The sequence below is a fragment of the Choloepus didactylus genome, chromosome X (assembly GCF_015220235.1).
Source record: "Choloepus didactylus isolate mChoDid1 chromosome X, mChoDid1.pri, whole genome shotgun sequence".
NCBI lineage: Eukaryota > Metazoa > Chordata > Mammalia > Pilosa > Megalonychidae > Choloepus > Choloepus didactylus.
This window is the reverse complement of record NC_051334.1, coordinates 55845037-55860896: the sequence shown is the minus strand read 5'-3', so window position 1 is coordinate 55860896 and position 15860 is coordinate 55845037. Positions and strand designations below refer to the sequence as shown.

At 38.7% G+C, this 15860-nt stretch overlaps 1 protein-coding gene across 15 annotated transcripts in view; it reads left to right on the top strand.

Moving 5' to 3' along the window:
* LOC119523165 (E3 ubiquitin-protein ligase HUWE1) overlaps nucleotides 1-15860 on the top strand; it is a 193630-nt gene that overhangs the window by 145409 nt on the left and 32361 nt on the right. For all 15 annotated transcript variants that reach the window (XM_037821953.1, XM_037821948.1, XM_037821960.1 and 12 more), the window contains 7 exons: nucleotides 5478-5673; nucleotides 6703-6870; nucleotides 8655-8800; nucleotides 9230-9296; nucleotides 10423-10637; nucleotides 13236-13447; nucleotides 13904-14086. In XM_037821953.1, coding sequence (XP_037677881.1) covers nucleotides 5478-5673; nucleotides 6703-6870; nucleotides 8655-8800; nucleotides 9230-9296; nucleotides 10423-10637; nucleotides 13236-13447; nucleotides 13904-14086 — 1187 coding nt within the window. The remainder of the gene's footprint in view (nucleotides 1-5477; nucleotides 5674-6702; nucleotides 6871-8654; nucleotides 8801-9229; nucleotides 9297-10422; nucleotides 10638-13235; nucleotides 13448-13903; nucleotides 14087-15860) is intronic.

The following is a 15860-nucleotide window of genomic DNA, read 5'->3' as shown; positions in this document are numbered from 1 at the left end:
TATCATACTTCTGTTCTTCTTAATCTCAGAACAGATACACTTTTTCTATCTTTAAATTTACCATTGTAACACCTCTATCTAGAAAATTCTCTCTGGCAGTTTTTAGTTCTTGAACTAAGCCACAAAAAATACCAGCAACTGGTATTCCTGACCCCAAATTCATGCCTTAATGATCATTCCCTTGTTTGTAGGAGTAACATTTAAGTATTCACCCAAGAGCCTGTTTTCAAAACATTATAGTTTGGCATCATAAAAGTCATAGGGTTTTTGAAGTGTTTATGATATGCCATGCACTGTGGTAAGCACTTTACAAATCCTCACAAAACTAAAGTTTATTTCTTTATTGTAGGAAATTTATGAAGTAGTGTAAGAAATGACAAAGTAATTACAAAAAAACAGTAATTTGAAACATCGTTAGCATTAAGACAACAAGGTGTGCAGGAAGGGACAAACACCTATCTTACTAGTAAGACTATTCTTCCTCATTACCTTTCCAAAATTCTCTTTCCTCCTACAAATTTTTTTGTCCACAGTTACCATAGGAATGTTTGACCAGACTTCACTTCCATTTTCCTCATCACATTGTTTCCCACATTTATAAATAGCATTGCAATATGAATTTTTTTATATAGCTTTGTGTGTACAATGGTTTTCCTTAGAGATTCTTAGAAATTAGATCAAAAGGTATGCAGTTTTAACTTGCTCACCAGAGGGGTAATATTGGCTTATACTTCCATGTGTGTACGAATACACATCTCTCATTCTTCCTGCCCATTTGATTTCACCACATGTGCAAAGTCAAGAGGAGAGCTGTTAAAGGCAAGCCTGTACAGTGACCCAAGCCAGGTGACAGCCCAACAGGAAAGAAACAACTGTAGATAGACAGAATTCTGACCTAAGAATAAAAAGCTTAGCAATACCTTGAAAATGCAAGGACAAAATGTAGGTCTTCATTAGGTGAGGGAAAGACTTTCTAAGCTTAAATAAAGTATGTTGTGTTTGGGGGTGTGGAGGAAGATCCATGACAGTTTTAACATATCAAGTTGGTAAAATGTAAATACTTGATAAATGTCCATTTTAGGTACTGGGTTGGAGAAGTAGGCATACTCTTACTTTGGGAAGAAGTGGAAATTGGTGCAGCCACACTGGAGGGCAAGTTGGTACTGTCAGTTTAAGATATCCTTTGACCTAGAAATTCTATGGCTAAGAATTGATCTAATTACTAAACTCAAGTACACCAAGCTACAAATACAGGATGTTCACTGCAGAGTTGCTTGAAATATCAAGAAACTAGAAATCTAATGTCTAAGAATAGGAGACTGGACAAATAAATATTTATAATGAAATTACACTCTCCTGTATTTTAAAATATAAAAGTTATTTTATAATTACAGCAAAAAAGGAAGATACAGGGATTAATATGCTTGACTAAAGGGCATGAATGATTTGTAAGAAAAGCATCAGGATTCCCCAAGGTGTTTATCTTTATGAACATATATAATCCGCAAGGAAATAGATAATGGAAAATGCAAAGGGGATGTTTTCTTCATGCTTTCCTTTATTTTCCATGACTGACAAGTAATTTTATCAGAAGAATGAGAGCATAGCAATTGCTAAGCCATATGGTATCAATCAATGCAAACATTTTGCAAATAATTTGATATCTCTTGTGGCTATCATTATCTGAGACTGATGGTTGACTTTTAGACATAAAGAAAAGGTTTAAGAGAGGATCCAAGATGGCGGCATAGAGAGGAGTGGAAGCTAAGTAGTCCCCCTGGAACAACTAAAAAAAAACCAGAAACAACTAGTAAATAATACAGAATAACTGCAGGGGGACAAACATGACCGTCCACTCATCATACACTAACCTGAATTGGGAGGATTGCCCGAGATCACAGCATAAAATCTGTAAGTAAGAACTGCGGATCCAAATCGGGTGACCCCTCCCCCACAGCCCGAGCTACAAAGCCTCGTGGTGCCAGAGAGAAGTGAATATAGCTCAGCTGAGCTCCAACTGGGGTTTTAATTAGCGAGTGTGAACTGCTCACTATGAGGTACAAATCCCCAACAAGTAGACAGAGGCTTTGGGTGACGACTGACCTTGGAGAGCCAGAGGGTCGCCTCGGACTAGCTCTGTTCCTTTCTTGACTCAGTGGAGAAAGCCTCAGCCATTTTCTGTTCCCAGTTCTGTGACCCAGACAGGGGTGTGGCACAGGCAGAGAGAGACATTGAAATGCTAATGACCTCCCCCTAAGGCGTCTATCTTCTCTAAGAGGAAAGGGGTGGGGCCCAGCTTTACTATCTGCCTTTCATTCAGAACTTACATCAGTCAAGAATTATAGGCTAATCTTTGCATCAGGCGGAGAGCGCCCCTGCACGGCCCGGCAGCCCGGGGCTTCCCTTGAGGGACAGAGTGCACTAGTGATGTAGCACAACCTTCCCTCAGCAGAGGTCCTGGAAGATCACAGCTGAGAAGGGGGGCCCGCTTGGAAAACCCAGGGACGCTACATCAATGCCGGTGGTTTGTTGGTCAGCGACAGAGAAAATCTGGGGCAAAACTGAAATGAAGGCTTAGATTCTTGCAACAGCCTTGAATCTCCAGGAACACCTGGGAGGTTTGAATATTAAAGCTGCCCTGCCTCCCTGACCACCCAGACATACGCACCACGTTCAGGGTGTACGGCTCCAACAGAAACCCAAACTTGAGTTCACCAACTGAACCCCACAAAAATCATTTCCCCACACACCACAGAGACAGAGTTGGGGACAACTGACTTGAGGGGTATAGGTGACTCGCAGATGCCATCTGCTGGTTATTTAGAGAAAGTGTACGCCACCAACTTGTATTTCTGAAAAATTAGATTGGTATGTTTTTTTTACAACTTGAAAGAACCCTATCAAGCAAAGCAAATGCCAGGAGGCCAAAAACAACAGAAAATCTTAATGCATATGATAAAACCAGACGATATGGAGAACCTGATCCTAAACACCCAAATCAGAATAATCAGAAGAGACACAGTACTTGGCACAATTAATCAAACAATTACAATCGAGGAACGAAAACATGGCACAGGATATAAAAGACATGAAGACAGCCATGGAGCAGGATAAAAGAGACATAAAGAAGATCCTAGAAGAGCATAAAGAAGAAATTGGAAGATTAAATTAAAAAAATAGAAGATCTTATGGAAATAAAAGAAATGGTTGGCCAAATTAAAAAGACTCTGGATACTCATAGTACAAGATTAGAGGAAGTTGCACAACTCAGTGTCCTACAGGTCCATAGAACAGAAAATGAAAGAACAAAAGAAAGAATGGAGAAAAAAATCGAAAAGAATCTCAGGGATATGATCGATAAAATAAAACGTCCAAATTTAAGACTCATTGGTGTCCGAGAAGGGGAAGAGAAGGGTAAAGGTCTAGAAAGAGTATTCAAAGAAATTGTTGGGGAAAACTTCACAAACCTTCTACACAATATAAATACACAAAGCATAAATGCCCAGTGAACTCCAAGTACAATAAATCCAAATAAACCCACTCCAAGACATATTCTGATCAGACTCTCAAATACTGAAGAGAAGGAGCAAGTTCTGAAAGCGGCAAGAGAAAAACAATTCACCACATACAAAAGAAACAACATAAGACTCAGTTGTGACTACTCAGCGGCCACCATGGAGGCGAGAAGGCATATTTAAAACTCTGAGAGAGAAAAATATCCAACCAAGAATACTTTATCCAGCAAAACTCTCCTTCAAATTTGAGGGAGACCTTAAATTTTTCACAAACAAATGCTGAGAGAGTTTGCCAATAAAAGACCTGCCCTATTTGAGATACTAAAGGAGCCCTACTGACAGAGAAACAAAGAAAGTAGAAAGAGATATAGAGAATTTTAACAGACATGTGTAGAACCTTACATCCCAAATCACCAGGACACTCATTTTTCTCTAGTGATCACGGATCTTTCTCCAGAATGGACCATATGCTGGGACATAAAACAAGCCTCAATAAATTAAAAAAAAAAAACAGTTGAACATATTCAAAGCACAATCTCTGACCACAATGGAATACAAATAGAAGTCAATAATTTTTTATTTGTAACTCCACTGTTTACTTCCTACATGATATAAAATACACAAACTCTAATGACAAATCAGTGGTTTTGAACTCAATGTAAAATATGTGATTTTTAACAAGAACTATATAAAGTTGGGGGAATGGAGGAGTATAGGTACATAGTTTATGTGTCCTGTTGAAATTAGGTTGGTATCAAAGAAAAACAAGATTGTTATGGATTTAAGAGTTTAATTTTAAGCCCCGCAATAAACACAAAGAAATTATCAGAGAATATGACCATAGACATGAAAAGTACAGTATGGGTTAAGAGAAATGGGGGAAGGGGCAATGGGGAGTTAAGAAATGAGTGTAGGGTTGCTGTTTGAGGTGAAGGGCAATTTCTAGTAATGGATGGTGGGAAGGCAATAGCATTACAACATTCTAAATGTGATTAATCCCACTAATGGAATGCTAGGGAGGGGGTGGAATGGGAAGATTTAGGCTGTATATATGTTTCCACGATTGAGAAAAAAAAAAACAGTCTAAATAGATGACAATTGAATGCCAAGGATGCCCCTGGATGGGATCTGAGGATGGAGGACAGGAGGCTCAAAGGGACACAGTTGAGACATAAGGAAAAGGAAATATAGAATGTAAGCTTTGTATCATTGTTGAATCTCTTGTACTTCTTAGCTGCGCTTAATGGGATTGCATAAAAGAATGTTCTTGTTCATGGGAATTATATATGTGAATTATAGTGTTTGTTCAAGGATGTGTGCAGCTAGCTCTCATATGTTCAGAAGACAGCAATAGATGATGGATGATAGATAGGGAGGGAGGGAGGGAAAGAAATAGCGGTGTGACAACATGTTAAATTTAGTGGATCGGGGTATCGGGGGGGTCAGGAAATGCTGGAGTTCTGTGTATGGGGTTTGTATTGTTTTTGCAACTGTTCCTATAACTTTGAATTTATTTCAAAATAAAATGTAAAAAAAAAAAAGAAAAGGTTTAAGTTTGTTCTTATATACTAAGTTGACATCAGTGTTATATTTCTAGAGTTTGACCCATTCTGGTTTAAAATTGGAACAGGATTTAGGAAGGCTAGGAGCTGGCATTGAAATGTGGGAGCTATAATCTAGATGGATGATAAATGGTCTAGACATATCTCCCAATTTCTATAAAGATCACATGCAGTCTGATCTGATAATTGATAGTTGTGGGTAAATGCTGTAACTTCTGTAAGCCACATTTTCTGACTCGGGAAGGGATGGGATTTGAAAGACCATGCTTATGTTTTTCCCAAAAATCCAGAGCTGTCATCCACTTTCTTGAAGCATTTTATCCTTAATGACTTCCTTGACTACATTTGTGTTTTTAGACAGTAGTGTTTAATTAGCGGTGTTTCTCCCTCTCTTTACTAGGTCGTTCGCTCAGCAGCTACAAGTGGAGCCGGTAGCACTACCTCTGGTGTTGTATCTGGCAGCCTTGGCTCTCGGGAAATCAACTACATCCTTCGTGTCCTTGGGCCAGCCGCTTGCCGCAATCCAGACATTTTCACAGAAGTGGCCAACTGCTGTATCCGCATTGCCCTTCCAGCCCCTCGGGGCTCAGGAACTGGTGAGTTTCACTTGTTCCTGGCCTTTGAGTCATGCAGTCTGTGGCGTGGTACAACACTGGAGATTTTCTGTGAGATCTATAACTTGGAAAGCCTCCTTAGGCAAGCCTTTAGACATTGCTTGTGGGTCATTTAGGTCAATTCAGTAGGTCCTTCAGTAGCTTCTCCGGGCTTTGCCATGTGGTATTCCCTACCAGAGATCCTTACCTTTAAAGAGAGGAAACAATTAGATAAATACAAATTGTGGAGCGTTCTACAGGACAGCTGGCCTAGACTCTTCAAAAATGTTACATGACATGACAGAATTCTCATAAAAGGAGACTAGGGCGACATAACCACTAACAACATTGATTGGATTCTGGATCTTGAGAAATTTGGATATGGGTTATGTATGGATAATATAGTTACCAATGTTAAATTCCTTCATTATTGTAATGGTATTATTAATATGTAGAAGAATGTCCTTGTTCTTAAGAGATGCATGTGGATGTACTTAGGGGTCATCATATGGTGATTCTAGATGAAAAGTGTATGGATATTTATTGTACTGACCTTTCAGCTTATCTGTAGGTTTGTGAGGTTTTCTTGTTGTTGTTGTTGTTGTTGGTAATAAAAAATTGGGAGAGGGGACTAATTTATTTTGGCAGTCACAGCTATATACCTGGCTCTGTGCTGGGTATTTTTCCTAAAAGCTCTCATGTCATCCACAAAACTAAATTTCAAGAATGAGAAGATTTGAGGTTTGTTGGGGGTAATTTGGCTATGATCCAGTAACAGAACTGGATTTCAATTTCAAAACCAAGTCTTTACAACTCCAAAGCCTGTGCTTTTTCTACTATTCAGTATTACTATTTTAAATCCCAAGAGAAGATTTAGAGAAGGTAAAAGCCAGATTTTCTAGTAGGCTACTTGAAAACTGGTTGGTAATGGCCTTCTATCTGAAACCCTCTTCTGAGTCTTTGTTTATCAGTAACTAAGTTTAGGTACTACTTCATTACTGACTGATTTTTCTCCCCCTCACTTTGGCTTAGCTTCAGATGATGAATTTGAGAATCTTAGAATTAAAGGCCCTAATGCTGTACAACTGGTGAAGACAACTCCTTTGAAGCCCTCACCTCTGCCTGTCATTCCTGATACCATCAAGGAGGTGATCTATGATATGCTGAATGCTCTGGCTGCGTACCATGCTCCAGAGGAAGGTACGTGGCTAGCCCACCTTGGGAGACTGGATGCCAGAGGATGTAACTTGGCCTGGGTCATTTCAAACACCCATACTTAGTGAGCACTCACTGTGTGTCCAGGTTCTGGGAATCAAAACAAATATGAAACACAGTGCAATTCTCTGAGGAAGCTATGAATCCTACAGTATGACAGATGCCAAGGTAGTGGAGACTCCTAGGGCAGGACATTTAATTAACATGGTGGGGGAGGGAGGGGTAGGACAACTTCTTAGAATAAGTGATGTCTGAGATTAGTCTTGAATGATAAGGATGAGGAGATTGACAGAGTTCTGTTCTATTAGAGTACATGCCGTAGAGAGGGAAGGGTGTGTACAAGATTCAAAAGGTTAAAAATATTAAAATAGCACCAAGTGAGCAGGTTAAAAATAAAATACCAGGAAGTGTCTAATGTTTTCACCCTCAGAAGCAAAGCATCTTTATTGCTCAAACAGCTGGTAACAATGTCATGTTGTTCCAGCCAGTGTCCTGGCCTTTTGAGGCCACTGCTCCACACCTCCTTTAGTCCTAGTTTGGGTGCTTCTTCTAAGTGCTAGGAAAGTGATGACTGAATTGCTTGGAGCCCGATTCCATTCCAGTCAAATCCTTCTGGATTTTATTGGTCAGAACTGCCTTAATTTGAGGAATGTTGCCTTAATAAATAAAGAAAATCTGAATCTTTGGTGTTTTCCGTACATACAGCACTCTGATCCATATAGAACTCCTTGCTTCTATCACTATCACAGAACCCTTACCCATCTAGTCTTCCTTCACCCCGAAAATAATTTCGTTATATAGCTGTATCAACCTTTTACTGAGCTTCCACTGTGCTAGGTATAATGCCAGGCATGTTCATTTAAGCTTAGTAGTGATAGCTGAATAATGTGAGGGGAATAAATTGCCTGTGGTCACAAGATGAGTTAGTGATAGAATGAAAATTTTCAACCATGCTCTATTGCTCCTCCTTTTTTTTTAAATTATGAGAATATATTTTATTTAACCTGATACATTTCACAACTGCTATTTCAACATGTAATCAGTATAACAGTTATTAAGGAGATACATATATTTTTAATGCCGTTTTATTGATATATTCACATACACTGCGTTCAAAGGGTTTGATCAGTGGTACAAAATAGCGTCACATAGTTGTGCATTCATCACCACAATCCATTTTAGAACATTTTCATTACTCTAAAAAAAGAGGAAAAAACATCCCATGCTCCTTATCCCCCCAAATTATTGACTCCTGGCATTGGTCTTTTACATTTGTTACTGTTGATGAAACAATATTAAAATATTACTGTTAACTATAGGCCATAGTTTGCAATAGGTGCATTTTTCCCATATCCCACTGTTATTAATTCCTTGTAATTTTGACATACATTTGTTCTAGTTCATGAAAGAACATTTTTGTATTTGTACTACTAATCACAGTCATCGTCCATCAAAGGTTTCACTGTTATATACAGTCCCATGTTTATCCTCCAACTTTCCTTCTAGTGCCATACACAACTCTAAACTTCCACTTTCAACATCAAGCACACACGTAATTCAGTGTTGTTAATTACACTCACTTCTGAATAATATTCCATTATGTGTACGATGAATGAATGAAGTCCTGAAGCTCCTCATTCTTAAGTGAAAACTTAGCCAATGTCACTGTGTAAATACTCCTAACCACCTGAAATGAAATTGACCAGGCTTCCAGAAGGGCGAAAACATTGCACAATTATGAGTTTTGTTTTCTCTTTTTGTTTTTCTAGCTGACAAATGTGATCCTAAACCTGGGGGTATGACCCAGGAGGTTGGTCAGCTCCTGCAAGACATGGGCGATGATGTGTACCAGCAGTACCGGTCACTTACTCGTCAGGGCAGTGACTTTGATACACAATCAGGTTTTTCCATTAATGTAAGTCATTTCCAGCAGCCTTCTCCCTTTCTGATGCCTTTGTGTTCTCAGGGTTCAGGGATATGCCAGGGATGCAAAAGTACTGAATGTGACATATCTGTAAATTACGTGTTGCCTAAAAATTAAGATAAAATTGGGTTGTCCTTCGTTTGTTTGTTTGTTTCTCTCTCCGGTGGTTGGACATGTTTCCTTAATTAATTTTTCTATGCCCATTCTTCCCTATCCCTTCCCCCCAATCTCCCAGTTACTGTGTTGATAATGATGGTTGCCCACACATTATAGTATTGGGGAGGAGGTGGCGGAAGGAATGCAATTAAAGGGTCTGCCAAGGAGAATCTGGCATTCCCAGGACTCCTTGGAAGGAGTCCTGCCTTTGGTAGCAACTGTCTTTGAAATTAATAATGGCTCAGGAATGTTCTTCTTCCTTAGAGTCAAGTCTTTGCTGCAGATGGTACCTCCGCTGAGACTTCTGCATCTGGTACCTCCCAAGGAGAAGGTAATGGTTTGCTTTTCTCCCTCTCATGTTGTTATTTCTTTGGAAGGCAACTTGAAGAAACTGGGTGTCCTGGGCAGGGGATAGAGGAATATAGGCATAATTGTCACATTTCCTTATCTAAGTGAACGTCCTCAGGGTGAGTCCAATGTTCTGTAAATCAAGGATCTCTATATACTGAAGTTAATGATGCTATGACTTAACTAACTCAGTAATGGTTGCTATGGTATATCCTTTAGTGCTACTCTTTTAAACTACTCCATGCCTCTCTTTTGGTGGCTTATAGAGCTTTGGTGTCAGACATGCTAATGTTGCTCTAAGCTTTGCATGATGGGGTTCCTGCCTTATGGCAGTGTCAACAGAACTCATTGGCTTCTCACCATGAATTAGAGACATGTCCTGTGATAACTGGTTCTCCATGGATAGGAAGTCTTTGAGAATTGTGCTTAGTATCAGGCTAATCCCTGGAGATCAGTGAAAGGCTAGCAGTAAGATATTGATTAACTCATATTTTAGTAGGCTTTCTGTCCATATGTAGTAGAATGGGTGATGGCAATGTCATTCAAGGGAAACATCAGTGCCCACTATGTGACAGACTATATTAGACACCAGAATGAAGCAGGTTCAATCCCTGCACATAAAGAACTTTATCTAGTGAGGAAAGGAGACTTGCAACAGTTATAATACAAGTTAAATGCCAGAATGGGGGGCATGTTTGGATAAGGTATAGGGGGCACATAATAGTATCTCAATATGTCTGGGTGAGACAGGAAAGCATTTATAGAGGAGGTCAGTACTTCTGCTGAACTAGGTAAGAGAAGAGTCTGCCAGGCAGACATGGGAGAGAAGAGATAAAAGAGGACTCAAGCTGTGTTTGTGGAGCTACTAATTAGTACAGTGATTGTGGAGCATAAAATGATGTGCAAGAGGAGGGGGAATGGTGGGAGATGTGTGAACAGTTAGGCAAAGTCTCCCACAGACTGTGTCTAACGTGGATCATTTTACCTATCTGTCCTTCCGTTGCAGTGTGGGGAGGATGTTTGTATGAGTGGCCTAAAGTGGCGAAGTAGTGTTCTCTTCACTTAAGGCTCGATGTCTCCAGTATTGTATTCTGGCTCTTTCTCAACAGCTTCAACTCCAGAGGATGCTCGAGATGGGAAGAAAGATAAAGAAGGGGACCGGGCCTCCGAGGAAGGCAAGCAGAAGGGCAAGGGCAGCAAACCTTTAATGCCTACCTCCACTATCCTTCGTCTCCTGGCAGAGTTGGTGAGGTCCTATGTTGGTATTGCTACCCTGATTGCCAACTACAGCTACACTGTGGGCCAGTCAGAGCTGATCAAAGAGGTATTATTTCCAACTTCTGCCTGCTATTTTGTACTTTCATCATTTGGGTACCTACTGTGTGTTTGCCACTTTGCTAGGAACCCATGCATGCTAAACACTAACCCAGTGGTAAGGAAGGCAGGAGCCTGAAGACTTGTTAAAGAGATAGACCTTTTCCCCATGATGTGGAGCTGTTGGCTTATGCACAAAGTTAATTGATGAGCTTTGTTCTCTAGAGAATTACTTGGTTTGCAGTGTTGAAATTGCTAAAGGCAAGCCTGGAGTCAGACAGACCAGTTAGGAATCTGATATAGTATTCTAGATTCTGTACATGATCTTGGTACAGTTGGGGCAAAATGGGTATGCTGAAGAGATGTTTTAAAGTTAGAATGGACAGACAATAATTGGATTTGAGGAATGAAGCGGGAGATCAAGAACTTAAGGATGTTTCTTCCTCTGTGTTGTGTGTGTGTGTGTGTGTGTGTGTGTGTGTGTTGGGCATCTAAAGGTGTCTTAGGGGGTGGTTGAATAAACTTTATATACAGGAATATAGGTGTTTATCTTCCAGATATATCTGCACATGTGCAGAGATAGATGAGGTAGCAGTGTCAGTAATAAAAAAAAATATGGGAAAATCCTATTCGTGTCTATCAGTAGAACTGATAGGGTAAGAATTAAGTCATTTTATATATGTACTGATGCAGAATTCTCTTCAGGTTATTTTTCACATGAGAGGGCACTTTGAGAAACTGTATTCATGTAAAAAGGATGTCCAAGGAGGTTTTATAATAAAGATTGCCTCATTTTGTGGGTCAAAAATAGAGTAATTTTATGGTTAGTGAGTTGCAGAGGGTTGAGAGTAGAAAAGGAAAACTAGTGTTGTAGACAGAGAGTCTGATTTTTGTGTGTAATTGTAGTTTATTTATTCTCGTGGCTATATAGAATTCCATTGTGTGCGTGTACCATAATTTTTTTATCCATTCTGTTAATAGGCAATTGGGTAACTTTCCTTTTGGAGTTATTATAAATAATGCTGCTACAAGCATTCATATACATCATTTGGTGAACATATATAAGCATTTTTGTTTGGGATATGTCTAGTAGAGTTGCTGGGCTCTAGTGTATGTATAAGTTCAACTTTAGTAGATGGTGCCAAACAGTTAACATGGTTGTGTCAATTTATACTATCAGTGGCAGCATAAAACAGTTGTGGTTGATTTACCTGCTTTGCCAAAACAGATGTTCTTCCTGTTTTTCGTTTTAGCTAATCTCTAGAGGATTTGTAGTAATATTGCATTATCGTTAAAATTTGCATTTCCCTGCTGACCATGTCTTCGTGTTATGTCTTCTGTTGAGTTCTTTATATGTTCTAGATATAAGTCTTTTGTGAGGCGTATGTATTGAATATGTATTAATCTTTTAATTCAAAGCTTTTACTCATTTAAGCCAGTTATATATATAACAATATTACCTGTATAAGACATTTAATTACCAATTTACTACATATCTGCTTAATATGTGTCAAATGACTACTGTTACGGGGTACTGATAGGTGCTTTTCAGATACTCCTGATAATCCTCACCTCAGCCCTACAAAGGCTGTTGGTATTGCTGTCTTTAACAGAGAAGAGAAAAAGCTCAGAGGAGTAAATAATTTGCCCAAGGTCACACTGCAGAATAGCAGCTAAATTAGAACTCAGGTCTCTGATTCCAAATTCAGATTCTTTCTACTTGGTCACCCTGCTTTCCCAAATTGCAAAGCATTTTTCCCAGTGTTTACTGATACTGTCTTATAACATTATTTACACTTTTATTCAGAAAGCAATTTTAACTTTGTACTTTATTCAGTACTGGGGAGTTAATTTGCATTTCTAATAGTCCTTTCTTAACAAGGTCACCTTATCTAATTTCTCAGATTCTAGAATTCTGGAATTCTTCAGTGCATTATTCTTAGTGAGATAAAGTTCACATAAAATAAAAGTTACTATTTTAAAGTATACAATTCATAGCGTTTACTACATTCACAGTGTTATGAAACCATCACCTCTACATAGTTCCAAAATCTTCAATGTATTTTGATCCAAAATCTGCTTGAATGACATTACTAAGTTTCTTTCTAAGGCTAAAATAAGGAATTATCAGGGCAGAAGTCATTGTTAGAGGAAAAGAAGAGTCTGAGTAAATTTCCTTCTCCTGTTGTTGAGCCTTTTTTGCTATTTCGAGTAATTAATGTTGAATTACTTTAAATATTTTCCATATGCAAATCTGTGGCTATATTGTCTCTCATTCAACTCTGACCAGTTTTGCAGCAGAGGTTCCTGGGCACATCGTAAATGTCAATAGATATTGTAGTTTAATTGAATTGTGAAATATCACACTTGAAATACCAAGTGGCATCGAAATGTATAAACTGTGTAGTGGGAAATTTGAAAGCAATATATCTGGATTTGCTACTTATTTAGCTTGAACCTTTGAGCCTTGGTTTCCTCATCTATAAAGTGGACCTGAAAATCACTCACTGGGTGACCATGGATCAGTTATGTGTGCACCTTTGTTGCTGTGCAAATGATATGGTATAATTGTGCTTGTGAATGAATGTCATGATTAATGATTTTACAGGACTGCAGCGTGCTAGCTTTTGTTCTGGACCACCTCCTCCCACATACCCAGAATGCAGAAGACAAGGACACACCTGCCCTGGCCCGCCTATTCCTCGCAAGCCTGGCTGCTGCAGGAAGTGGCACAGATGCCCAGGTGGCACTAGTGAATGAAGTAAAGGCAGCCCTGGGACGGGCACTGGCTATGACTGAGAGTACCGAAAAACATGCCAGGTAAAATCCATGGCTGACCTAGTGCTGATAACTAATAGCATCCCCTTACTCCATTCTTCATCATTGGGTTCCTTGCACTTGAAAAAGAGTTGTAGTCTTATTGGCATTGCACGTTCTCTGGTCCTCTATAGCTCTCGTGCTTCCAAGTACCCAGAACATTGATTACATTTGGAGAAGGTAGGTAAACAACTTAGAGAGGAAACAAAGGGACATTTTCACTGTATTTCTGTGGTCTGTTCAAGCAAGACATTGAACAGATTATTCGGTCTTACTAAAAAAAAACTATTGTGTTTAAAGAATTTGAAGAATGCTACCACCCAGGGAGTGAGTTCTCACCTGTTCAGATGTTACTTCCAGAAGGAAATGCATAGGAAGGTTATCTGAGGCCAGTCAGTGAAGACATAGCCTGAGAATGGGCTTTATTCACATGATAGTGGTGTCATACTTCTCTCCCAGGCTTCAAGCAGTGATGTGTATCATCAGTACTATCATGGAGTCCTGCCCTTCCACCTCCAGCTTCTACAGCAGTGCCACAGCCAAGACCCAACACAATGGCATGAACAACATCATTCGACTCTTCCTGAAGAAGGGGCTGGTTAACGACTTGGCCAGAGTGCCTCACAGCCTGGACCTGTCGAGGTAAAATCATTCCCTATCTCCAGCCCCAGGCTTTCTCCCACCCCTGTAATCATGCTACTTATTTCTCCATTTGCGTAGTATTTCATGTATCCTCAACAAATGAGTGGTGAGGAGACAGCTGGTATGGTAGGAAAGCATCGGGTATAGATGGGAGGCCTGAGTTCTTAGTATTATTGCTTTTAATAAGGCACTTTCCTTAGTTTTCTCATTTGCTGCAAACTCAAAATTTGCAGTATGTCAGTGTTTTTCTTTTTTTTTCCTTCAAGCTTCCCTCCTTTAATTAAAAATAACCTTTTATTATAAGAAGAGTATATGTGTATTATCAGAAATACAGATGAGCACTATAAGAAAGTAAACCCCATATTCCTACCACCCAGGTACTATCATTACCTTTATCATATATCTTTCAATATATTTCTTTGCATACATAATATATCTCTTACTAAAATATTATATTGTATATACTGTGTGTAACCTGCTTTTTTTTCAATTATTGGTCTCTGCCTTCCCATGTAAATAAATTTTTATCCTAATGCCCAAATCTGTATTAAAAAATTTTTGTACAAACCAGAATCCAATTAAGAATCTTATTGCATCTGGTTATGTCATCTGACTCTCTCTTAATCTAACACAGATCATTTTTTTATCTTTATTTTGTTGCTGTGTGTTCATGACACTAACTTGTGGACGTTACCAAGCCTACTGTCTTATAGAATGTTTCACCTGCTAGATTTGATCCACTTGCTTCCTTGCAATGTGCTTAATTTGTTCCTTTACTCCCTGTTTTTCTGTAAACTGGTAGCAATTAAAACTAGAGCCATTGAAACATTTTTACCTAGAATATGTCTTAGGTGATATACATCTCATATTGTATCATGGGTAGGCACAGCTCTTTGAACTCCTTTAATGATGTTAAAATTGTCCACTGGATTAGAGTGATAATTTGTTATGTTTTCCCCCCATCTCACTAGAAACTAATCTGTATTGTTACTTTGGTACTATGGAAATGTCTATTTTCCCATCCTCCCTGTACCTAATTAATGGTCTTACTGCCAATAATTGATAATCATTGCTTTACAGTTAATTTCTAATTTCTGTTGTTCCTTCTACATAATTAGCTGGCATTTTTTCCCTGAAATTGAGATATAGTCACCCGAAGTATATAGTCAGTTGTTCACAGTATCATCATACAGTTGTTCATTCATCACCACAATAAATTTTTGAACATTTTCATTACTCCAAAAAAAAAGAAAAAGAAAAATAGGAATAAAAAACAAAGTAAAAAAGAACACCCAAAACATCCCATCCCTCCTATTCATTTACTTTTTTGTCCCCATTTTTCTACTTATCTGTCCAGACACTGGATAAAGGGAGTCTGAGCCACAAGGTTTTCACAATCACAATCACACCATATAAGTTATATAGTTATACACTTGTCTTCAAGAATCAAGATTAGCTGGCATTTTTCTGTACCAGTTTAAGAGGGAAAGTATTTGGTTATTCTGAAATGTAGTTCTTACTGGGAAAAAAAAGCTAAGAACTGAAATTTTCCTACTTTAGTTACTAGTTTTCAGAGTAAAGTCAAAAATAGATTTAATCACCACTTCAAGTGGCAGTATGTGAGGTTTTTCTAGCTTTCTATTTTCCAAGTGCTATTATGGACTCGTGAATTTTGAAAAGCAATGATTGAATTATTTTTCTTTGGCCAGTAGCTGAATTCTTTGTCCTGATAACACCCCATCAATTTTTTTAAAAAAAATTTCAAACTCACAGT